The 26,032-nt window shown below is 43.1% G+C and overlaps 1 protein-coding gene across 8 annotated transcripts; it reads left to right on the top strand.

Annotated features, from left to right (window-relative positions):
- Window positions 1-1,541: 1,541 nt before the first annotated feature.
- map7d3 (MAP7 domain containing 3) lies at window positions 1,542-22,048 on the top strand. Of its 8 annotated transcripts, none has more exons than XM_031862685.1 (20): window positions 1,542-1,712; window positions 8,692-8,793; window positions 9,126-9,206; window positions 9,312-9,475; window positions 9,628-9,739; window positions 10,628-10,711; window positions 11,458-11,565; window positions 12,315-12,410; window positions 12,793-12,891; window positions 14,705-14,830; window positions 16,567-16,706; window positions 18,178-18,344; window positions 18,488-18,708; window positions 20,036-20,165; window positions 20,276-20,561; window positions 20,695-20,748; window positions 20,825-20,897; window positions 21,114-21,282; window positions 21,431-21,723; window positions 21,821-22,048. In XM_031862685.1, exons 1-20 carry the CDS (start codon window positions 1,667-1,669, stop codon window positions 21,826-21,828), a joined length of 2,559 nt encoding a protein of 852 aa, XP_031718545.1. In that variant the 5' UTR covers window positions 1,542-1,666; the 3' UTR covers window positions 21,829-22,048. The 8 variants fall into 8 exon arrangements, with proteins under 8 accessions (XP_031718545.1, XP_031718537.1, XP_031718539.1 ...); XM_031862677.1 differs by having other exon boundaries at window positions 1,599-1,712; window positions 16,591-16,706; XM_031862679.1 differs by lacking the exon at window positions 14,705-14,830 and having other exon boundaries at window positions 1,599-1,712.
- The last annotated feature ends 3,984 nt before the right edge of the window (window positions 22,049-26,032 follow it).

The following is a 26,032-nucleotide window of genomic DNA, read 5'->3' as shown; positions in this document are numbered from 1 at the left end:
GCCCTGAGAAAATTCTCTCATTAGGAGAATCATTTGCCAGCTGTATTTTTCCTCGATCTCTCTGCAGATTCTTCAGCACACTCAATCTGGTAAGGTTTACATTTTTTTCCCATCACGATTTTTCTCAAAAGCAAATGATGAACACGCTTTCAGTAAAGTTTACTCTCTTGCCTGAGACCTGTTTCCTTCTACTCTAAAAACTCTGTGAATCTCAGAAGTCTAATGAAAAAAAATGTTCATGTGCTGAAAATACTTTATTTGTTCGACTAAACCGTTTTGTAGCATGCGTCGTTTCTGAATTGAGTCCAAAACTTAATTGCTGGTGTGTTCATTATCTCTTGTAGATAAATTCAATTCAATGAATCAGCATGCAACAACGCCCACATGAACGCTAGAGGCCGCTATATAGCAAACGTGGCCTGTAGTTTACTAGCAACCGCTTAGATCGTCTATTAGAATGATAATCTACTACAAGTCACAAATAATGGTAAACCGTGCAGTTTGCAAGACGTTTAGTTCAAAATGCTGCAGCCTCGTGCAACGCTATTCTCTTGCAAGTGGACGTGGAGGAACTCACATTCTTCAACATCAGGGTTGAAGTTTTTAGTAATCACTTGAGCTCATGAAAATGTTTAATCTTATTTTTACAAAAAATGAAAAAATAAATTATTTTAAAATATTGGGTTCAATTTTGTTTCTTCTTGACAGTAAGAAGTGAGAAACTGACATTTAAATACTGTTTATTCTGTATTTAAATAATAGGGAATTGCCTTTGATAAGGATTTTAAAAAAGTTTCTAAATATAATGTATCTGCAGCTGAAAAATATCTGAAAACTATGGAAGCCCATTTCTGACCGCAAAATATAAATACAAATATCACTACATCAATTTTTAAATTTACAAAAAAACAAAATACAAGAAGAAGAAGAAAAAAAAGAGAAATTATGAGATAGAAAGTCGAAATTGTCATAGAAACAGCTCTTTGACTTAGGTTACCCTACATTTGACATAAATGGATTGTGAGTCCATTGAAGAATTCTTTAAACGTGCTTTACAACACATGAAATACTTCAATTGCTTGCTGTTTCTCATGGGATTGTACAGAGCAAACGCACCCTTAAAATGATTTTCAGCAAGAAGCAGCTCTGGAGTAGAAATAATAAAACCGACTTTCTATCTCATCATTTATTTTTTTGTAAACTGTAGTGATTTTAATTTTTTTGTAGTGATTTTTATTTAATTACATTTTTTAATTTAATTTAATTTTTTTGTAGTGATTTTTATTTAATTTAATTTTTTAATTTAATTTAATTTTTTGTAGTGATTTAATTTTTTTTGTTGTGATTTTTATTTTATTTTATGTTTTTGTAGTGATTTTTATTTAATTTAATTTTTTTTATTTAATTAAATTTTTTTGTAGTGATTTTTATTTTATTTTTTGCTTCCGGAAATGGGCTTCCAGAGAAAACTTTCCATTCACACAGCAGCATTTTAAAGGCTTTTCTTGGTTCGTCCGCGTTCTGTCGGTTTCCGGGAAAGAGTGAGAGTGACACCTCTTCACCTCTCACCGCCATCTTTGATATCCACGTCCCCGTGAGGTCCGAGTCCGGCTGCGAGGTGTTACGCGCTTTAGAAAAAAACACAGAGAAGGAAAACTTCATAGAAATGGCGGAGGGTGCTACGACTCTCAAAGGCTTGCGAGCCCAAATGGGTAAGAAACATCTTGTCAGTCCTTGGTTATTTTTTCACCCAGTTGTGTCTTAATATGCAGTCATCACTTTTTAACGTTTACCGGCAACTGCCGCCGCTAAACCGGGTCATTTGAATGCGTCGTAACGCGGAGAGCTTGTCTGGGCTAGTCACGTTAGCTCGCTGTCCCGGTTTACATGCTGACAATGGATGCGGAAAAATATGCAACTTCTTCCCGAGCAGATAGCTTATGTTATATCGATAAGTTACGTAGAAAGAGCTTTCGACGTAAAGTACTTGTGGTTAACGTTAGCTGAAGTTGTAGCGTGATGTTTGGTAGCTTAAGAGCCGGTTGACATGTCACGACTTCAACGTTTTGGTTGGCCTTAACGCGCCAAGCTCACTTTAGCTTTACTTATACACAATTTAATAATCACGTTTCCTTTCAAAGTGCTGTTGTGTGAATATATTAGACCGGATTGACAAACGTCTAACTGCGCGGTAGACGAAGCTAACTGCGTTGTAAGTGGCATTCAGTCAGTAGCTTAGATAACGTTGCTCATCACTTGGGGATTATTGTCAAAAGTGATCATCTGCTATCCCGATCAGGAAGAGTTCAGGAAGCGCCTTTCAGTGCACGAGTTCAAACCGACAGACAGCTCTTAGTCCAGCCACACACCAGCAGGGTTCACAGTACTTCCTGCCCCTAAAAACTCCTCTTATCTTCTACAGAAGTGGTCGTTTCTCCTCTGCATCCTATTGGACAGTTATGCTTATTTGTTGACATATGGCACATCCCCCTCCTCTCTCCAGGGAGGGGAAATACAACAATGTCTGACCTGAATCTGAGATAAAGCTGGAGTGTCAGACACCGTCAGACACACTGCTCTGATAAGAGAATGAGGCTGCATAGTTGCTGCATAGTTGATGAAGTGATAAAGGAGTTTTGGTTGGTCCAGTAGCCCAATGTCATGTGGGTCTATATATATATGTGCCATCTGCAGCAGCAAAGTCTGTATCAATGCTTCTCATCCACGCCTCAGCTGGCCCCCTTCAGATGTAGACATGGATGTTTACTGTGTCTGCATCTGTGGGCATGAATGCACAGTTTGTTATGACTCGAGCTGCAGTTGGGCTGATGTTTTTTTTTAGTGTTTCAGGGTAAGAGGGAGTTCTCTGCATACCCAGTGTGGGTGTAGGCATGTTTTACTCCTGGCCATAACTGGACTAGTCCGTATTCTTCCTCTTTCCCTTAACTTTTCCATTCAGTCTTCTCAATCTGGAATTTACATCCACCCAATTCTGCGGTTTATGAAAATATCCACAACATTTCAAATGATGTGAAATGTAGGACTCCTGGATGTCAGTTCGCTCGGCCTTCAGCCGAAGCAGAGGACTGACAATAATAATAAAATAATGTAAGGAATCTGGTTCATGTGCACGATCGTTTCCACAAGAATGTGAGCAAGGATGAAATGTTCCCTGCTATTACGGAGGGAGATCACACTACTGCAAGGTTACCCTGATCCTGGCTCAGCGCATGCTGCTGCTGCTGCAGCATTAAAAGCACGACAAGTATTTCTGAACTGGTCGTATTTAACCAAACGAGGAAATGGACCGGCCTCAATTCCAGCATGTGCTGTAGCTTCTTGGATCCACTTAGCATTGCTCCACTAATGTCCCACGTCTGTCTATCTTCAACCTTTTTTAACAGGACGTGTTACAGTATAAGTGTACACACACACACACACACACACACACACACGGAAATATTTGAATGGCAAAACATGTTCATTTGTATAGGCTAAGGTCAGACCATCGTCAGGATAGTCTGGTCGAGGCATCAGTTGATGCCAACTTAGTCTAGAGATTTGGGGTTTGAGGATAAATTCTCAATGAAAAACAATTACAAATTGTCCAATTTGACTTTCCAATTATTGAAAGTCGATTGCTCTTGTTGATGTTGGCAGACTGTAAACAACTATACACCACTGGAACACACTAACGATAAGTTTAGTTAAATAATTACAGGTGTAATGGACTAATAAAGTCTAATTACGTTCTGCTTTTTGTTGTGTAACTAGTAAGTCCAAAGTACTTGTAATTTATTGATAACTTTTGTAGTATAGTGTCTGCCGTGTTCATAAAGAGAGTTGAGCAAATACTTTGTATATTACTTAATACAACTAACTTAATACTATAAAGACTGTAAGTACTCTGTTTTAGCCCCCAATGCCTAATCATAAAGAAATGAGTTAAAGAGCCCAGCAATAACTGGATTGATTGTAATAACTAATAATGCATTTGGATATGATCAGATCCTTTTAATGCCGATCTAAGAGAATATGGTCCACCTGGAAGAAGAGACTCCCGAGGAAACTGGGATGTGTCATCGTTATCCTAGCAGCACTGCAAATAGCCAAGGCTTAACTTTGCATGAACAGGTCCCGAGTAATCCCATAGAAGATCGTGTGTGTGTGTGTGCGTGTGTGTGTGTGTGAGTGTGAGTGAGTGTGAGAGAGAGAACATGTGTGAGCGTGCACCAGCAGTGTTATCTGAGGACCAGAAGTCTTGAGCCGGCAATGGGAAGCTCTGTGTGACATAAATGGCCAAGAAGGTTGATGTTTTAATTGAAAACACAAGACGGGTTCACTGATTGTTTGACAATATTAACAAAGTACAAGTTGTTTGTGTTAAGATGTTTTCGTCAGTGAATTAACCCATTGTGTTTGGATGGAGTTAAAGATCACGATGTGCTTTTAGTACTCGGTGGCTTACGGTTGTCCACCCTTCATTAAGCGGCGCAGACACTTCCTGTGCTACAAGCTACTTAATTGTACCAAGAAGCTGAGATCGTTAACGGCTGCAATTGGAAGGACGGACAAAAAAAGAGAGTCCTAACGCACTCTTACTTCCCCACATCATCTAAAGATGCTTGTCATTTAGAGAACTAGCATTTGATCAGTGTTGGCATTCAGCTAGAAGTGTTATGATGTAATGCAGGTTGGCCTGTTTCCTGTTAAGTGTTTTTCTCGGCCTCCAGAGCAGAGTCATCACCAGCCCCCCCTGCCCCCCCCGGTTGTCTTTACTGCCCCCATTACAATCAGCAGCCTGAAGGTTGGACCACATCCATATTTATATATATACGTGCTGCACTCTGAATGGTTTTATAGCATACTGGATGATGCTATAATCTGAGTCCAGACACTGGTGGTGGTGGCTGATGAAATGATGAAGCTGATTATCCTGTGACTGGGTGGTGATGTGGAGGTGGAGGGGCGCGTGTGTAAAAGCCACATATATGTAGTAAAGGCATAGACACAATCATATTTAATAAGACACAGCAGCAAGATGATATGCTAACAATGTAGGTGTGTCACTGTGCTATTAGATAGAAGAGACCTGCTGATGAGAACAGCTGATATCGTGATCGACAGCCCCAAACAATGACGGCAAGGAAATGATAAGAGCGTGTGCATGAGAGAAGTGAATAGCAGAAATATAGGAAAAGATCTACCGGCATTCAAAAGAGTAGTCTACGCTAGAGCTTCGTATGTCACGACATTACCAGGCAGCCGGACTACAGACCACAGACTGAAATACGTCACATTAAACCAGATGATAACACATCATATTTTAGGTACGCCCACTGCAGACTGGATCTTTAACCGTCTCCAACAGGCTACCTGAACAAGTGATTGATCATTGACCATTGATCAAGCCGTGGTATAGTTGGAGGCCCGGTTAATAACAGTTTAGCTGAAGCTATCAGTGCAGCGGCAATGATTTATGTTAATGTGTGCAAATCTCCATAGGGATGGATTGATGACTCAGCTCTCCTCCTCTTATCGTCTCTTTCTCATTTCTATGAGCACACCTGGCGCTCTCATTTAAGCTCTTCAATCAAAGCATGAATGTGTGAGTGTGACTCGCTCTTCATGTTGAACAGTGAGTTCAGTGAGTAGGTACATCCACTGCGGTTTGTGGCACCCAGAAATTCAATACAATCTTCCGAGCATCAATGTAACAGAAAGCCTTGTATAACTGGATGTTGTGTTACGTTTTAGCTTGACGTTTGTTACCTACTCAGCTGCTTTGCTTTCCTGTCTGCTTTTACTTCCCTTTTAAAGACCAGAGAATGCAGAATGAAGTCCCGTTGTGCACTCAGAGGGCATGCTATCGAAACGTAGCATTTAGTCTCACAACTACATCGTGTACATTCTTTTATTCAGTGCAAGTGGATACGTTTTGAGCGGCTCCTTCACAGATATTGTCCTAAATCTGCATCATCATGTCATTCACACGGTGTTACTGTTGATATACTTTATATTTTACAGCCCACACTCAGTAATTGTTGCTAGTAAGGTGACGCATTAACCTTTCAAAGCGTTCCGATGTGTTCTCTCTGTTTAGATATGAATCATCTCACTTCAGACTCCATGCCTACCTTCATACAGGCCTAAACACGATTGAGAAGCTCGTCATCCATCCTGAGCTTCCTTTTCTTTAGCAGAGATAAATGTGCTTTCTCTTTCTGTTTTTGATTCATTCATGTTTTTCTTACTTTACCCACGTTTATCCAAGTCATCAGTGGGGTTGAAATAGGGAGTCATATCTAAAGTGAAGTGACGGGTACTGTCTACTTTAGCAGCACACTTCGAACCCTCATAAGCTACTGCTTGACTTGAGAGCATCAATGCTGCTGCAGAATACACATACCCGGTGTGTGTGTGACTACTACAGCTACTTCAGGATGATTGTTCTCTATGAGAGTACGGCTGGGCGATAACTCGATATGATAATTAATCATCGCCATTCACGGTGCACAATAAGTCTGCTTCCTTTAGATTGATACTAACAAGCGCATGCTACACTACGACTCAAAATCTGCAGAAAATGTGAATTGATAAGAATTCAGCATATGGGAACACCTCAGTGTAGTTAAATCAAAGTTTCGTCTTAATCACATTACTAGTATTTACTTTTGCACGCATGTAATTCTGTTCCTTTCGCACTTACATTTTTAGTTAGATTAGAAAACCCTCCATAGTTTACGTTCGTCAAGTATGTAAGTCTTACTCGGGAGTATACAAAAATAGGCATTACCTATTTCATATAGACCTTTTATTAATTGAATTACCAGAAAACATGCTTTATGGTGATATACAGTATATAAGTAATGACCTATATTAAGACCGCCCAGCTCTGTGTGTGAGATGTGTAATCAGTCCAGATGCCCGGCCATGTTTCTCAGTTCTCCATGTCTGCACTGATAGGTCTTCCTTTGGTCAAATGGTGCATTTGATGGTGTTATCTCTCCTTATTTGTCGGTGTCCCGTTCACGTGAGAACGGCCCTTTGTCGTCCTCTGGTTTCCACAGAGTAAAGGTAGACGAGCGTAGAGTCAATTTCCATACTGATAAGACTTGCACGCCGTGATCGGTGCCTGCGGTGGGCTCAGCACGGATGTTTTCCACACGGTAAAAGGTATTTCCTGCTTCGATGACGTTCATCGCGTAACCATTTCGGTTCACTGTGGCTGCTTCTTTTGAGTGAAATGTCTGTAAGGCGGCATTTCTACAGCTGCTTTATCACGACAAGCCTTCTGTGATTCGCTGGTGCAGTGTTTGATGTGAAGCAGCAGTAGCATGTTAATGTCTTTTTATAATTAGCGGTGGGTGAGGTGACAATATTACACACGCACATGATCATGACCCAGCACATCATGCCACACGCAGTGGACATTTCTTATCTTGTCTCCCCTCTGACAGATGAGGGAGAAGAAGCATTGTTGATTTCAATATATTTGGTCAACAATGGATTTCCTTTGTCCACGCATTTTCACTTTATCGCCACACAACATTTGGTGGTAGTAGTGTAAAGCAGTGTTTCAGAACGTCTATAAATCACGAGAACAACAAAATTTGTGCATAGAGACGTACATGTGATTTATAGAACCATAAATATCCTAAAACGTTTAAATAAACAGTTTGGCCTTTTTAAAGAGACAGGGTTACATAAGTAAAAAAATGATGATAACAGCAATTTTGCCAGAAAGTTGATTATTCAAATTGCATGAATTAGTTTGAATGATTATGGCAACAGTAGGAACTAGTTGAGTTAGTGAAGGAGACAGTGTGAGACTCTCAGAACACAGTTGGAAGTGTTCATCAGTAATGTGAATGTCCCATGACTGACCATCGGTTTGCCGCTTTGTCAGCACTTCTTCGATGCTGAATACACATCGACACAGAAGGAAATGGAGCAGAGAAAAGGCTCGATCATTTCCTCACCGTTTCCTTCCTTTCTGCCCCTGTATCTCCTAACCACGACTTTCCCATTAAAACTGTAGTTTTTACTGAAGAAAGTGCTTTCAACCCTGTGGTAGTCCCGGTGGGAGAGTTGAAGTATTTGCTACTTTAAAGGTTTTGTAAACTCCTGCAACAAAATGTAAGCTGTTGCATGCAGCACACTGACATCTTCTCTCTGTGCTGCTTAGAAATCACAACCCCGAATTAGAAAGCAAATCAGTTTGCTGCAAGGACAGGATGACTTGGAAATGTGTCCCGTATTGATTTTTAAAATGTTTTATGGAGTAGTTTTGTAGATTGATGTCCACTCGCGGGCTTAAAGTTTACCAGGAAGCTCACAAGGGTTCAATTCCAGACACGTCTCTCACAGCAGCCCATCCCTGTGAGCTGGTCACAGAAATCCGTGTATGGCCGGTTACAGGGTCGACCATGAGGGATGGGTTGTGCCAGACGGCTGAATAGCTGGATTGTTCTGTAGCTTCAAATGTGTTGGATCGCTCTTGAACTAGCATTCCTATGGAAAACAAAGCACAGAGAAGAAACAGCTGATTTTTAAACTGTATTGGTTTGGATCACCCAGAGCTATTCTGTTTCCTAGACATTATCTGATAAACCTGCTTCCTCAGTCCTGACATGATGTGACTCTAGTTGTGTGTAAACTGTGTGTGTCTCTGTGTTTTCCTACATACAGCTGCAGCTGCACAAGTACAAGCCGAGGAGCGGCGCAGCCTGTCAGGGAACAGCCCCGGACCTACAACCAACGCACCAGCTAAACCTCAGGGGAGCAGGCCAGGTAAACGACACCACGCCTTGACACAGAAACAGACTGGTTCCCACTGATACCGCCCTATCACCGCTGTATTGTCTCCCGTAACCTGAACCATTAGATGCAAGACAATCCACTTCCACCACCCTGTCAGTATAGCTTACTGCAGGTAATCCGTAGTCATCATCTTATTACTGTAACCATTGACAAAGCTCTTCAATGACGGTCACACGTCATGCTCTTGTAACACTATCCTGCATTGTAATTCCCCCCCCCCCCCACCTTTTGTTCTCCGAATAAGCATTGCTTTATATGTTATATCTTTTAACCACATATACACATGTACACATGTGTTGCAGTCATTGACGGTGCTGCTCTTAGAATAGACGACCGGCTGCGAGTGGCAAAAGAGAGGCGGGAGGAGGCAGAGAGACAACAGGGTAAGGGCGTGGTCCCCGTTTCTTCTGTGTGAAGTTATTGTAGCCCAAGCTTAAGACAACATGCTAAGAAGTTACTTTTTTGTTGTTGTTTTTCTGCACCTGCAGTTTTGAAAGACTCTCAGGTCATGGAGCGGGAGCGCAAGGCCAAGATGCAAGTGGAGCGTCAAGTGGAGGAGCGTCAGAAAAAGGTTGATGACCAGCGAAGAAAGGAGGAGCAGAAGCGACTGGCTGTGGAGGAGAAGAGGAAACAGAAACAGGAAGAGGAAAAGGTAACGGAGGGAGTCTCAAGCGCCTCACAGCTGTTGGTTGATTTGACTCTCTTGACTTAACAAATTGAGTTAACATAGAAACACAGGTTTACGTGTCGCCCTGCTTTAAATGACTTGCATTTCTCTCTCCGCCTGCCCCTGTAACGCTGCAGGAGCACTACGAGGCGATGATGCGGCGGACGTTAGAGCGGAGTCAGCGAGTGGAGCAGAGGCAGAAACGATGGTCCTGGGGAGGACTGGCCACAGACTCAGATGGGCGGACAGGTAGAGGCCACTTCTTCATCTTTATTCAAAACAAGACATGAAAGTGGTTCCAGCCACAATGCACATGAAAGCAATATGAAGCTATTTTTGCCTGATGATAATGCCAGATGACACTCAAGCCGGTATTGATACATATTCAGGTGGAAGCGCAGTTCCATCTGTTTTTGTTATTCACAGATATAGTGTGATTGTGTTCCTCCACGATAACTAGCTGCTATAAGCTTGGGAGCTACGCGTGAGAGAACTTCGGCTGCTTTAAGTAATTTTCAGGGTCAGCCATAAGAGCTCAGCCTTGTTATCAGTCAAGCATTTATACATTGCACATCATTTTATTAAGATCTTCTGGTTAATAGCTCAAAATCTGAACCCCCCCCCCAGAAATAAAAAGGCCCCTTTTCAGACTGTAAAAGTAGAGAGCTTTCAACAATCTTTTTTTCAACAATCTAATTTAGTTAAAGTCAAAATATGATATATAATCAGATAACAGTACTGTCGGATAATGTTGGCTGTCCGCAGTTATGCAAACCCTGTTTTGTCGTGCAGTAAAGTCAACTCATAAAATCCAATTAATGTACTGAGATCTGAAGCTGTAATGTAAACGGCAATTGTTACTAGTCTGTGGAGCTCTCTCACCACTACACGTGAGATCACTTGACCCCTTCGTACAATCACTCCCACTATTTGACACTCAAGCAATAAACCACAAATACATGGGTCATTTTAAATTATAGGTTGTTTATATTGTCGAGGCACCAACTGAGGTCAGCATACTTACTGCTGTAGGGACTGGGTGTCAGCCAGGCTCTTGTCTCCCTCCTTATGTGAAGGATGTTTCTCAGCATGTTGTACTCTATTGCTCCTCTCTGGGAGCTCTCTTTTCCCCCACAGGAGACTCTGATGCCGGCACTTCGTCTCCAGTAACTATAGTTGTCTCCCCTGCCTCGCCAGAAAAGCCACTGAAGAGTCGACAAGGTTTTGTTTGTTGATCATTTGCTCACCAATGTAGCATGGACTGGCACTGGCACTCTAGATAGAATGCCCCACCGCCCCCCCCCCCCCCCCCCCCCCCCGCAGTCTAACTGGAAGCTTCTCACTAACGGTGTTCGTATGGGGCCGATGTTCTTAACGTGCCTTGTGCTGGGTGACTAGCTGCAAGTGTAGCTTCAGGTTGTTCACTCACTCACACTGTCGAGCACTTCCAGGTCACATGGGTGATTTTGCATGGAAGGCCGATTGACTGGCACATGAAATAAACAGGACTTATATCACCGTTGGATTCTCTGGCACGCATTCATGTGATGTTGGTGATGCTCTCCTCTCTGGAGTGGTCAAAAAATGAGCTTCTGTTGTTTACTAACCACCGTGCCTGCCTCTAAAACAACAACGACTTTGTTATGGTTTGTTGAAAATGAACATTGTCATTTTAAACATGATATTTAACAGCAAATTCATGTTGTATATCATGTGTATTTGCTAAGAGTGCGCCACTAAATGTGCACTGCTTTAGTAGCACTTGGGTTAACGGGGAAACTTTACCAGTGTGTTTTGTGTTTATGTATTTTATTTTAGGTATATTAATGAAGCAGCATATCACCCTTTACATATTAGGATCTTGCAGAACCTTGTACTCCCTTGTGTGCACCCAAATGCCCTCCTCCATTGGCCAAGCTCCAGTGTAAACCCCGCCTCCCTTGTCTGTCTCTCCTCCTCCCTCTCAGTGGACAAGCGCTCCACGTCCACCATGAACCTGAAACAGCCGTCTGAGGCTGGCATCAGCAAACGCCTATCCACCTCCTCTGCCACCCTTATCAAATCTCCCGACAAACGTAAGTCTCCTCTCTTCCCTCCCCCCTCCCCCCTTCCTCCCCTCCTCATAGGCTCCTTCTCCCCCTCCCTTCCTCCTACCCTCCTTGGATTTCTGTGCTGTTTCTTAACCGACGTAGTCTATTATCATTCAGGTAAATGTGTTACTCTGATGAATAATGTCCTGAGATCTACCAGGTGACCAACTAGATGATCTGGAGTAACCCTACTTTCTCTTGTAACTCTTAAGCCCGGAGTGAACTCTGACCTCTGTGCTCTCCACATCCAGGGCTTTAAACGCAGACTCACTGGAGCGCTGACAGACTGGTAACAAGTGCTTGAGCTCTCTGGTTCCAGCTAATTCTGAAGTAGCATGGCCTCTCAATCCATTCACCACGCACCTCTATGAAGCACTGGATTACATTTTCAGAATCATAAGAGGTCCCACGCACCACATAGTGATTAGATTATACATTTGCTCATAGTGCAATAGAAGCTTGTCACAACATTAAAAGCATTTTGATTCACAGGACTTATGAAAAACTAATCAACACAATCGGTTGATTCATATTTCTCCACAGCTTCTATGGGTTGCCAGTGCCATTTCTTCTTTCTGATATCGTTGATTGCTCTATTTCTCTCGACATGTTTAATATTCATGCTTTTCCTTTCCTAGGCCTATGAATATATTCTAAAAAAGAAACTTTGTACCGTTCATCGAAGAGGAGCGCCTTGTAAATTCATCATGAGGTGTTTCATCGTTGTCTCTCAGGTGTTAAGCCGAGGAGTTCGTCTTGTAATCGGTTGCCTAACAATGCTGCTCAGGCCAGTAAGGAAGATGTCAAAAAGCTTCAGGTGGAACAGACAGGTGCCAAAGATCCGCTCTCCATCCAACACTATGCTTTCATATTACAGATGGGGTACTGTGCACAGTTTAGCAAACCAGATATAGAGCAAATATTCAACAAGTTCCATTATAAGATAAGATCTATCTCAGCTATGACAACCACATAGCATTTTTTCTTTGTACATGCTAATGGTTTACCTGGATTATTATCCGATTGGGCAGTTGGAACTCTCCTCTGTGTACTTAGTCTGTTACACGTCACATCAGCTGCTGTCTGCCCCGGCCTGGTGACTCGCATAAGGCCAAATGAAGTGCACATGCCTTGTAAAACTGTCTTTGGGGATTCCTTGTTGACTCCTTTCCAGCGCCTGCTCGGCTGTAACTCCCACTTTCATGTCCGTAGGCCGTTCTGTCAAGAAGAGAAGTTCCTCCCACTCACGAGTAAGTGAGGGCAGAGCACAGACCCCGGCCAAGCCCGATAAGGCGTCAACGGAAGATCAAGGTGGCTAGCATGAACAATCGGAAATCTGTGTTGTCATGCCTCTATCTGCATCACTCAGGCCTCCGTTGTTATTAACAAGCATGCTGCTATGACGTTAGCTGCTCGCTCATTCTGAATTGGCTTTTAAAACCCCATCAACTCTGTCGGCGACTAAGAGGTTTCGGGGATAAACGCTTGAGCTCATTTCAGTGTCATCAGCTATATGGGTTTATAAACCGGCCAACTCTTCTTTCTACGTGTTCCTTCCATCTACGTTCCCTTCTAATTAAGTCTTGCTCACTCACTCTGACTTACCCCCAGGCAGCTGCTAAGCCTCTCTAACGTGTCGTATGTCTGTGATTTACTGGGAACATTGTGCTCCTTCCATGTGTGCCTTAACCTTTCTGCTGTCTTAACCCACCAGATCCTGCACTGTGCTATGTTCCTCATCTTGTTTTAACCATTTATTTTTTTTATTGTTTTCTTTTCAAATGACAACCCAGGAATGGTTTTGTTGTGTGCCGTGTCTGCACTAACACAGTGTATTGTATTGTTGTCACAAAGTGTTGATTGTTTTCTCCTTCCAAGATGACGTCGTAACTTGATTAAGTCACTAGGCTCGTGCTTCGGTGTGGTGTGTGGCAGTGCCATCCCACCACAGCACCCCCGGAGCACCGTCACCCCCTCCCTGCAGTCTGTGTATCGCCGTTAACCACCGACGCTTTGTTTGTCCTGTAGCGATGTCGGCATTTGTTCGGAAGATCGGCTGTAAAATTGTTCCTGTTCTGTATACATGTTTTTTCTGTAGACAATAATACAACACAGCTACCGTCATTCAAACTGACTTAATACATCCCATCAGCTAAAATACCTTAAATAATAGAGCACAACTATAACCTTAACTCAGACGAATACCCCAGGTTCCTAATACCTGGGTACAGAGCATGCCGCCATGCCCCAAGGGTGAGCACTCAGCAGCTAACAAACAAGTCTGTCTGCAACAGATGTCTTCTCAATAACAGCTCCAAAGGGAAGTGTGTGACTCTGTACTCTCCGTTTGAAGAGCTAGCATTTACAGAAACACTTGAACTCTTCTTCTTGGGTGATTTCCTCCTTGTACACGGGGATATCAACAACGGACTAAATGGGGAATTGTTAATTCTTTCATTTCATGGAAGCAAGAGATCTTTGTTTCACCATAGGTGCTTTCATGATATCATCACCATTGCAGTCAGCCTCCTTGTTTTTTTTCATCAAATGTGCCACCTTCTTCATGTTAACTATAGAGCAGTTTGCACTGCAGAAGCTGAAGAACTATTGCCCGGTCACAGTCACTTTTAGTTTTGTTTCACTTCTCATCTTCCTACCCAATCGTACTCCTCTGTCGTCTTTGACGGTCACTAATGGATTGTTTTTCCCATCAGCACACCTCCCTCTACCTCCAGGGACCATTGATTTGACCTTATTGTCTACTTTGACCACTGTTCTAACTGATCTTCAGTTACCAGACAATCAGTATTTGGTCTGTCTCAGCACTTTTCCATGGCATCCTTTCCTTACCGTCTCTCACCGACGATCCTCACTTTATTGAACATCACTGAAAGTTAACAGATTACAGACAGTTGGAGCCCATGTAAGATTACTGAGACGTGACCTTTGCTTGTTGATGTTGATTCTCTCCTGTTGGTTAAATCACATGGTGACCTTTCTGAACTTCATTGCCCCCCCCCCCCCTGTTTTGCCTTCACCCCCCCCATTCTCATCCACTCTTTCCTTCTTGGCCTCTTTTGTTCTCCTCTGTTTTTTTTTTCGGGTGACTTTTCGGGCCGTGTAGCTCGCAGGCCACCGGCTGGCCCTGTGGACGGAGGGGTTCTTAGTCGCCTGCTCAGCCCCACCCAGGCCTCACTAGCTAGGAGCAAGAGCGCCGCCGCCCTGTCAGCTGAAGGAACAAACGCTCCAGGTAACCTCTGAAACCCCGACAAAGAGGAAGGATGGCTAGACACAGAACCCGGTCCTCCCTACTCTCCCTCGGTTTATCAGTAGAAGTCAACCCAGCGCCCTTCTGCTTTAGAAACAATCCTCTCAAAGTTAACAGTGGCCTCTCGGCGGCAGTGGTGGTGGAATTACCAAAGTGTTTAAAAGCGGCTATTGTAACGATCAGCTGTTTTATGTTATGTACAGTACAGCAAAGTACACTCATGTGAGAGAGCATAGTTACTCAGTAAATATTGACACACACACACACAGGTCCAGCTCACATGCATTCTTACACAATTGGCTGTTGTGTGCTGAGCCGAGCCGAGCGGGGCAGACTTGGCCGGGAGCGTTTCTCTGCGTTTGAGGAGCCTCAGGGACCATGCTGGGAGATTTGCTCTAAGCTGCTTACCTGTTGGTTCTCGTTACGTCAGAATGAGACCGTTGTGCCACTGCATGTGTTCTGGTAGTGAGACCAGAGTGCTGGGGGCTCCATTACTGGCATATCTGTGGGATATATCGGCTTGATGTCGCACTATTCAATCTCAGGATGTCCCCATTCTGGCATTAGATTTTGGGCTACGGTATTTAAGGCAGAGATTATGGATATACATAGTCCGAGACTCGGCATACTGTAAAGACTGCAGCTGTATTCCCCGTGTTGGTTTTAGGTTGTGGTGTGTTTATTGACCGGCCATTACAAACCCATTAGCGGCTATAGATCTTCTGCTAAGTATGGCCCCAGTAGAAACACGACACAGCAGCAGCAGCAGCAGCAGCGGTAGCTCATGGCAGGATACGTTTCACAGTCAACATAGCTGGTCAGTGGTCCGAATGAATAACAAAAACCCATTTGTGAGCAGGCAGTGGCAGGGAGTGGCAGTGGCAGTTCCTCAGGTCTCAGGATTATCATGCCTAATCCCTCCATCTGACACAGCTACTGGACAACAGTCTTTACTATCCGTACTGCCTACAGGCTACACGACACAGCAGCTCAGCATCAACAGTTTGGATCCGGTGGTCCTGATTACAATTTGAGATTTGTTTGTGTGTGGAAGTCTTAAGATATTGTAAAGCAATGCTTATGCCAGAGGCAGTTTTGTCCTGAAACAACAGCAGATGTTGCATTCAATGTCCAATCTAGAGTCTGGAGAGTTAACTTATAATGTCAGGAAGGACTGAAAGATTGCAAACTCTCCTTTTTTAGTTACCGATACTAAACAAAACAAAACAAACACGATCAACATTCTTTGTGCGTTTAGTGTACTAATACATCTGTGTGATATGTGTTTGCCGTCTCGGTGTTTGTGGTAGGTTTTGTGTAGTGTGTGCTGTGGTTCTTGGTGTTCGGTTGTGTGTTCATGTTGTGTCCAGAAGCTTTGGTACCTGTGGAGTGTCTGGGTTTGTTTGTGAGATTGTTGCTCTCTGCTCCTCTTGTCTTCTGTAATCTCCAGCTCAATCAAAGCTTCAGAAATCAAGCTGTTGCCTGCCTAAAATGCTATTTCTAACAACTCGCCTTTTGTTTTTGTGCTCTTGTCCCCTTACAAATCACTCTCCTTCATTTCTTTCACCCATCATCTGCCCTCCCTTCCTCCCTCTCTTTTTCCCTCCACTGTCTTTTATTCTTATTTTCTTTGCTGCTTTGCTGCCCACCTCGGCCGCTTATCCCGCCTCCCGTTGGTTATGCTCCCATGGCCGTGCAATGACTGTGTCCTTTACCAGAGTGTCACCTGTGTCCTCGCTCAGCTTCGGCCACTCCCCTGGTCCTACCGCGGGGGCCTGTGCGCAGCCGCAGCATCGACCGACAGAAGAGCGGCATGACCACCTCCGTGTCTGCCGACGGAGCCCTCGACCCCTCAATGGTGAGTTAACGCTACTAACACCACTGGCCAGAATCTGACATTTACAAGAAGACGTGTGTAATGCTCTTAATGATCTTAAGTGAAAGCTTAGTGAACGTCATTCCTGTGCCCTTCTCCATAAGCTGTGTTTTTGTATCCTCATTAATAAGTATTTATTATATGCCTATGTGAGTATATGAGAGTTTCCAATCTTGTCTATTTTCAAACTACAGACTGGTAACAATATTATTTAAGTGAGATGTGTGGAGCAATGAGAATGATATTCTGGTTGCAGGAATAAGTTCCACACTGTAAATCAAACTGTTAGGGAACAGAATTCAGAGATTACACAGTAAAATGTATAATGTCGTGCTGTGTTTGTAAAACCATGTTGCCTTTTAATTTTGGCTAAAGTTTGATTTTATTTCCATGGGAAAGTATTTGAATTTGACTCAGAAAATACGGATGGACTATAAAAACATTTTAATAGTGGACGCATGATTTGACGGCACACAGACGTCTTAACTAGTGAGAACAAGTTCAGTCTTTCCTGCATTTAAATGGCCGCTCGGAGAAATAAGCAGACGCCACCAAAGACCCAGACGGACAGATTTATAAGCGCATATCCGGTTATTTGCCTGTCAAAGTACTTCTGCAGGATGCTAAGCAGAGGGAAATGTTGCTCCTCCGGCTGTTCTCTGACCTTTGCTGTTCACTCATAATATGAACTTGTTGATACATCGCCAACATGCTAACACTCATAAGTGATGTCTCGGATGTTCTCACTTGGTGGCCTGTAGTGTCTCTCTCTCTCGCTCTGTCTTTCTCTCTCTCTCTGTCTCTCTATTTCTTTCTCTCTGTCTCTCTCTCTCTCTCTCTCTGCCTGTCCTCTATGACTGAAGGCCTTCATTGTCGTAGCATGAGACAAAGGGGTCAACAATGGCCTGATTATAGTCCGACCCACCCTGACCCTGGGGCCTAATGCCATCAAAAAAGTCTCACCATGTCATTGTCCTCTCTCCTCCACTCGCACAGATTTCTTTGTAGATAATTGAAATTCACAGCTTATCACTCGAGACACTTTGATTAAATTGTGTTTTTAAGTTGGATGCGTTAAGCCGCCTCGCTTCAATGGGGCTATAGTAAAGTTACTGTTGTGGGTGTCTTTGAGGTGACTTCTGGACCTCTCCTTCATACAAAGACACTGTATTGCTCCAATGCTATATTTACATAAACAGGAAACGAATGTCTTGTCCCAGTTGTGAAACTGTACACCAATTGCCTGTTCACTGTCCTGCTTTTCTTTTCCGTCTCTAACTGACCCTTTTTTAATGTCGGTACAACTTGATTTACAACCATTTCTGATGCAGTGATATTTAAATGAACAATGATTATAGCTGCGGGTATTTGTAAGGAGTTGCTAGCATGATCCTTGTTCAGTGATGGTCATGACTGACTTCTTCACGTCTGTCCCTTCTCTGTGGGACGACAGAAGGACAAGCAGTTTACATCACCTGGAGGGCAACGTCCCTCCTCTCCATCTTCCACCCTGGGACGCAACCGTTCACCCTCCCCCGCCCCCAACCCAGCCCCGAAGAGGACGCCCTCCCCAGCCCCCAACCCAGCCCCAAAGAGGACGCCCTCCCCAACAGTACCCAAGTAAGACCACAAGTCTTATCCAACACAACTTTAGCGATTTAGTGATATTTTGCTTCAAGTGTTTTAAGAGTTTGAATGCAGCCTTTCATTTTTGCTTTAATTTTAAAACACACATGGACGCAACTCACACTTTGTTCTGACAGGCAAAGTTCCAGGACACGCCCACCCTCACCGGGTGCAATGAAACAACGCCCCCCATCCCCCCAGCCTACGTCGGCCAAACCTCCACCTATCCAGAAACCAGCTCTCACTCCAACAGGGCCCCCCACCTTGCGAAAGAGGGACTCCAAGTCCAAGGATCTGTGTCCTGTCCAGGCTATGTCTCCACAGTCCTCTGATTCCAACAAGACCAAAGAGAAAGATGGTGAGCAATGATAGTCCACAATATACATGTTTTACTGCACCTCATTCAAATATATCTGACACTATAGAGGGTCTTTCATGATGGTAAAACAGACATGTAAAGCAGGTCCATATAAAGGCAGGCTGACAGATTTTAATAAGTCGGTACCAATATTTGCCAAGGCTGATTGTTGTTCTGGCAACAAGGATGTTTGCACTAGATCATCGGGCCATGGCGTCTGTTTCATGGAGGGAAGTGACCCAGCTAGACATCAATTTCCTCTTATCTAGCTTATCTTATCTTATTTGGCTCAAAGTAATATCTTAGTGGACTTGTTACTGAAGCACATCTTGATCCACAGGATCACCTTTGAACATTGGGTGCTCATTGTTATACATACTGAACTAAGGGAGTGCAAAAAAGGAATAGAAGGAGGAAACAATCTTCTTTGCTTAACCAAACATAATGTTGTACATAAGAATATTGCTCTCATTTTATTTTCAAAATCGTCTTTTTTGTAATTTTAGCTAACTTAGCCACTTAATGGCAATCAGAAACAAATGATCAGTCCTTAAATCCTTTTAGAGCTCTCGCTCTCACAGCAGCACATTGACTTGACACACGTGTGCATGCGTGCGCGAGCCTGTGTGTGCGCACGCGTGTGTGCGCGCATGTTTGCGTATGTTTGCGTGCCAGCTTAGGTTGCAATAAATCTCAGTGGAGCAGGAGACATTAAGTTCCATCTGGAGTCACATCCTGTTACAGACCCGGGGTTGTTGCTGCTGCCACCTCCTGGAGAGAAGCATGATCTGCAAGATAAAACGGCTTAGTAATGCTTTATTACTTTATGCAACTGTGCATTAGAAAGATGTAAAAAATAAAAGGTAGGTGACACAGTTTAGGTGTAAACCATTTATGTTTAGGAGTGTATGAAAAGGTATATTCATAAGTTGTGTAATGTTTTTGATTCATTAAAATTAAATGAATGTCTGACTGTGAGACAAAAATCTGATAGAAATCACAATATTTTCATGTGTGGCAGTCCTGCTCATCGATATGCAACATTTACTAATACACGGGATAATTGCTGAACTGTGACTGTATTCCCACGGTGTTCTTTCAAAGAGCACAGAGATGATCATGTGAAAGGCTCGTTATTCTGCCCCCTGTCCTCCTCTATCACGACTAACCTCCTCCAGTCTGGCTTCCTCTCCTCTGTCATCAGTCACTCTGCGTCCTATGGTGGGGCAGATGCTGTGGCCTCGGGTCAGCACTACATTGAGAAATGGGTGAAAGAGCGACATAAAGTGCTAAAGAGATTTTCGATATTTGTCTTCCCACCCGTCAGACCCTAAAGCCTCGACGGGCAGCAACACAGCCGCCGAGGCAGCCAAGATTCTGGCGGAGAATCGCCGACTCATGCGAGAGCAGAAAGAGAGAGAGGAGCTGCTCAGGGTACAGAGGGAAGAAGAGGAGAAGTAAGATTATTTTAAATTGTTCAGTGAATCTTAAAAACACAATCTTTTACAATTCTGTCGTCATTTTGTATGCCTTCAAGCCATTCACGGCTGTTTCTTTACTATCGCAGGCTGAGAAAGGAGGAAGAGATGCGTTTAGCGGAGGAGGCTCGACTGAAGCGCTTGGTGGAGGAGGAGAAGCTCGCAGAGGAGAGGAAAATCAAAGACGAGGAAGATGCTCTCCTAGCGGAGGAGGAGCGGGTGAGAATGGCCGAAGAGGAGGCGGTGAAGCAGGCCGAGCTCCAGAAGGAACGGGAGGAGGCTGAGGCCAAGGCCCTGGAGGAGGCAGAGAGAGTCCGTGTGGAGAGAGAGCGCGTCATGCAGCAGAACCAGCAAGAACGCATGGAGAGGAAGAAGGTACGGACAGACTGATGAATCTTCTTTTTAAATGATTTATTCAATGACCGTATAAACACTTTTAGTGTTCCCTCATTGTGTAGATCTCAACGAAACATTATAAAAAAAAAAAAAATGCTTTTTTCCATTTCAGAGAATTGAAGAAATAATGAAAAGAACAAGAAAAGGGGACCAATGTGACATGAAGGTGAGCGCACATTCATTCAGCCTCATCGTCGACACTGAGTGTGTGTGTTAACGCGTTGTTTGTGTGTCCTGCGTAGGGCGATGCAGGAGATGACGATAAACAGGAGGAAGGAGAGGAAGGAGAGGAGGGAGAGGACTGTGAAACCCAGAGTAAGTGTTCCCGTCCTTTAGCTCTCACACAGACGGCAGGTTTAGAAGAGTCATGCATCACCGCATTTATGAATGTGCTGCTTTGTCACAGAGAGTAAAGGTGTGTCGTCTCCTCTTTGTCTTTGTTTGCATACACTTTACATACATGGGTTTACTAAATTCTCAACGTGACCTTTTTTTTGACATTCAATTCCGTTTCCTCCGTTGACGTCGTAGGCCAGTCGGATGACATCGCCGAGGAGGACGACAAAGACGAGAGTGGTCTGTCCTCTGGTGAGCCGGAGGCACAAAGAGAGGAGCCCCTGGGCAGCGTGAACGGGAAACCAGAGATGGACGACAAGGAGAACAACAACGGCATAAGCACAGCTGAGACTCAGGCAGGAAGGTATGACGAGAGAAACCATAACGACGTATGAAAGATTGGGCCTGGAACTGAGACGGACTAACACATGGTTAGCTGTTTCCTTTTAGAGAAATCTCTTATTCACTTACCTAACCATTCACCTCTTTCCTTCCTCCCCTGACCTCTCCAGTCCAGTCCCTAAGAGCCGCCTCGTCGAGGGCTCGGAGTTCCTGAATGAGCAGGACTCCGCCAAGGTGGACTTGGTTTCGGGTCTCAATGGGAAATCCAACCAGTGGAGCTTTGAGGAACTCATTGACCTCAACGTCCACTCTAAGGCTCTGCCCCTCATCAAGGCGGAGGACTGTAACCAGGTCTTGATCAACTGTGACGGGAGCTCAGACGGGACCAGGGTAGCCTTCGAGGACAAGGGAACCCCCGTCAACACCCTGCATTCCTCTAGTCAACCCATAGAAGCCCTTTCAGGTGAGGAGACACTTACACTTATTCACCGAACTGGAACGTATACTCTCTGATATAATCTCCTTAAAGACCGTAACTCATGTTTCCTGTGTTTCTGTAGAGATTTGATGCTGCAGCCGTTGCTGAGAAGCCTCTTACTGTTGCACTCGTAAAGTTCCTGTCTAGCTGAGCTCCTTTAGAAGATGTCCCGTATCAGTCCCCAACAGCTTCCTCCTCTTTCTCCTCCTCCTCCTCCTGAAGGAGGAGCACAAGGTGAAGCGGAAAGACCATCCCCAAGTGCTACATTTGCACCCCACATGATGAGGAAACGTGTGTGTGTGTATGTGTATATATATATATATATATATATATATAAAAAAAAGAAATAAAAAGTTATGCTTCAGGGAAATTCCATATATTCCATCAACATGCTTGCTTCAGGTCTCTTTCCTCTTCCTCTTGTGTTCATTTTTTTGTTTTTCCGTTTCGTGTCCAAAATTTGATGATGTTTTTTAAGAGTTCTGTCTTTGTCAGGGGTGCATTTGATGTAATTTATTAATTTTGGCTTCTTTGTTATTGTAATTATTGTTCTATGTTTAGTCTTTTTTTGTTTTCTCTTGTATGAGAATATTCCAGGACACGTGCACATCTGTCTGTGTGAATTGAACAGCGCGAGTTAAAGGAAGGAGCGTTGATACATTGTGTTCTGTCTGGGGTTCGGTGAGGAGAGCGTCCCAAGTTTCGCACGTGATTCATCTAAATTTACTTGACCGGCTGCTTTGAGCAGCATCCAGCAATATGGCCTTAGCATTTTGTTCCCTAACGTCTAATTTAAAGTGCATCATATGCTGAATTGTGCTGAAGCTCATACACGCACCGTTTAGCGATCCTCTGTCATGCGCTTACGCTTGGGAGTGGATTCTGTATTCGTACTTCACTTCAGACCCATTTCTCCGTCTCCCGGCTTCTCTCGCCATGCGTTTGCTTCTTTGGCCACTAGAGGGCATCGGAAACACAACTCCCAACTGTTACATTTGAAGCTGAAGAGTGTTGAGATTCCTTCACAACACCAGTGAATTCACATGTTCAGTGAAGTTTCTGCAGTTTGTTCACGTAGGGCTCGTTTAAGTTTTTACATATGTATATAGAGTTTGTCTCCACTGACTGCATCTGCACCACACACCTGTTTGAACCACCACAACTGCAACATACCACCTTAACGGGTGAAGTCATTCACAGCTGTTTCTGAACTTCTTAAGGCGGTCTGTGTTTGTTACTGAACAGAACATGAAGGTTAGCCTGAAACTAAACATTTTCAATTTTCTGGATTTAATTTAAGCTTTACCGACACATCCACGCGCACGTTTCCATCCGTCGTTCTCTCCGTGAGGCTCTTTCATCAGTTACATTTATTTCCCATTAACTATCCCATCAACTGAATGCATTTCAATTCTTTTTTTTTTTTTTTTTTTTTTTTTTTTTTTTTTTTTTTTTTTTTTTTCTTTTTTTTTTTTAATAATATAAAATTTGGCTTGTTTTGTTTACATATGAAAATACATTTCTACATATATTTAAGTGTCATTGTATTGTGTGTGTGTATATAATCAGTATTAGGCAAAAGAAGCCATGTTTAGGATGAAGTGGCGTCAGGATGTGGATAATTGAAGTCTCTGTGTATGTGACCGTGCTATACTGTGTTAGCTTTCGGTTTCGACTCGTGCCCTGTGACGGGGTTGTCAGGTTACGTTTGGGCAGCCTGGAAAAATTAACATAAAGCCCTCTTCCACATGAGCTCTGCAAAAGAAATGGGCCACTAAACGTTTCTCAACGTGTGCGTGTGTGTGCGTGCGCGTGCGTGTGCGTGCGTGCTTTCAACCCCATATACCTACGCCCTGATTGTGAATATTGCCTCACAGAAACTAAACACATTAACATTTTGATGGCCAGTTGTTACAGCCCTCAGCAACACGTCTGACCCATGAACAAAGTCATGGCTGTGCCTCTTAACAACACTTTTAATGTCCTCAGATAGGTTTTATATGGTGTCACAGGGTTTGTGGGGATGCTGTTGGTGGGGATACTTATGGTTGGCATATCAGATGGGGTTTTATCTATTCTTTGTAGGATGAGGCGGGGCGCATGCATCAAACTAAATATGACACAGGTCAGACTGCTCTTCATGAACTGAATTTAAATCTTGAATACCCGATGCTTGAACAGTCCGAGCACGAGGTTTAGGGACCTTTTTATTTTTGCCTTGTTCTCTGCTGTCTAACTAAAATCTCTTTGTACATGACTGTCTTGGAGCTTTCGATCTTCGCTTTGATTAATAAGCTCAAAGAATGTAACAGACTCCATACACCGTCCTTCATTATTCACCATGTCTCTCAGAGCTGCCCGCCTTTTGGCTTTCCTTCATTACTCATTTAGAGAACACGATACTCTTTGCACTGTCACACATGACTCGCTATGTTTAAAGAATGGTTTCTGAGGAGTCATTTTACTGTAGAGAATCGTAGGAGAGTTGCGTGATATTCTGGAAGAAAATAAGTCATTTGTTCCTTACCAGATGTTTTAGAAGTCCCATTAGTATCCCAAACTTGCCTACATCCAAATTCCCCCCCAAACCCTTCCTACTCATCTTTCCACTCGAGTAGCACCTGCTGGGGGGGGGGCTGTTGTAGCTGCTGCTTGAACGGATACTGTATCTCTTCCAGATCCTGCTGTATCTTCGAGGGCTCGAGTACAGAGCTGACTGCTTTAAGTCCTCAACTTTGTCTTTAACAATAGGATAGAACGGTGCCTTAGAATGATATTTAGTATTTTTATTGTATCACAGTTAACTGAGAAAGCTTTTCCTTACCTCGGCCTCGACAATCAAGTCTATCCAGCTAAGTGAATGTTTTTCTGGAGGGTTTACAGACCTAACAATGCCCTGTCCACGATTAAAATGTGTACTGTAAATATATATTAAGTGTACTGAGATGATACAAACTGTTAATACAAATAAAGTCTTGCAAAGATGCTCTTTTTCCATGTTTTCTTGCTGTAGAGAAATAAGAGACTTCCTTCACTTCCTCATTTTACATTTAACTTAACTCACAAAGTCTCGAGTACAGTTCAAACGATTGTAACAGATTAACAATGAAAGTTAGTATGTATGAGCAGCAATATGCATGTAAAGAGAATATTATTCTGATAGATTCCAGTAAGGCAATGAAAAGACTTTTGTCTCAAGAAGCTACACAGAACTAGACTCAACTAGTAGTGCACATAACAATCCCACCAAAGGAAATCTGTTGCCATGTTGGTATCAAATATTGACAAAAGCAGTAAAAACAAAAGTCTATAGTTTGTCATGAAAATCCATTGTACACTGTCATGATACATTTCATAAAAAAGTCATAGTATGTGATGAAAAACGTCATTAAAACAATTGTATAAAAAGGTCACAGTATTTAATGAACATTTATTTAAAAAAAGCCATAGGTTAGTATGTATTAACATTTTTATTTAAAAAAATCAAATTTAAAAATCAAACAAATGTCATAGTATAGTGTGTCGAAAAAAATTCAAACAGTCATAGTATAGCATGTCGAGTAAAGAATGCCAGGAATAGTCATAAATAAGTTATAGTTTAGTATAACGTAAAGGACATATTATAGCTTTGAAGGAGGACATTGGGATCGGGCCCGAATCTCCACACTCAGACTTTGATGCGCGTTCCTGCAAAGTCCACGAGGGGTTTAGGGCTGTCCCACATTTTGAGCCTTTTATGAACACTTTCCATACGTCTGCAGACTCTGCCTGAGGGAATTACCCACAATTGATAGCAATGTGACGTTAAACACGGGGTTACTAGTGGAAGCCGGAGATGTAAACAAAGGACGGCAAATGGGTGTTCAGCCTGATACATTTACACAAAAATGATGGCACATAAAAACACATTAAAGCAGAGGAATGCAAGCATAGACTGTTTTATATAGATTTATTCATCGAACATATTTAATTTCGTTATTAAAGCTGTTTTGACAAAAACAGGTAAATAGATTATTTGAAATTACCTTTCAACTTGTGAGGAAAGAGCCTGAAAGATGTTCAAATCAGGGAGTAAAACATATAAAAGAACATGATTTTGTGTTACTTACCTCTTCTTTCGTTCTTCACTTCCTGCCTTCATGTGTAGACCCACCACTGTGATTGTTTGCCCCGCCCCTGATTGAATCCACCTGTGTCTAATTACCTACACCTCCCTAGTGTATTTAAACCCTCTGTTCCCCTGTCTCTGTGCCCGTTCATCTCCATCCTCTGGGTCAAACATTCCAGCAATTTT

Source organism: Anarrhichthys ocellatus, unplaced genomic scaffold (assembly GCF_004355925.1).
Source record: "Anarrhichthys ocellatus isolate YVR2014 unplaced genomic scaffold, GSC_Weel_1.0 scaffold27, whole genome shotgun sequence".
Lineage (NCBI taxonomy): Eukaryota > Metazoa > Chordata > Actinopteri > Perciformes > Anarhichadidae > Anarrhichthys > Anarrhichthys ocellatus.
This window is presented reverse-complemented; position numbering and strand designations above follow the sequence as displayed.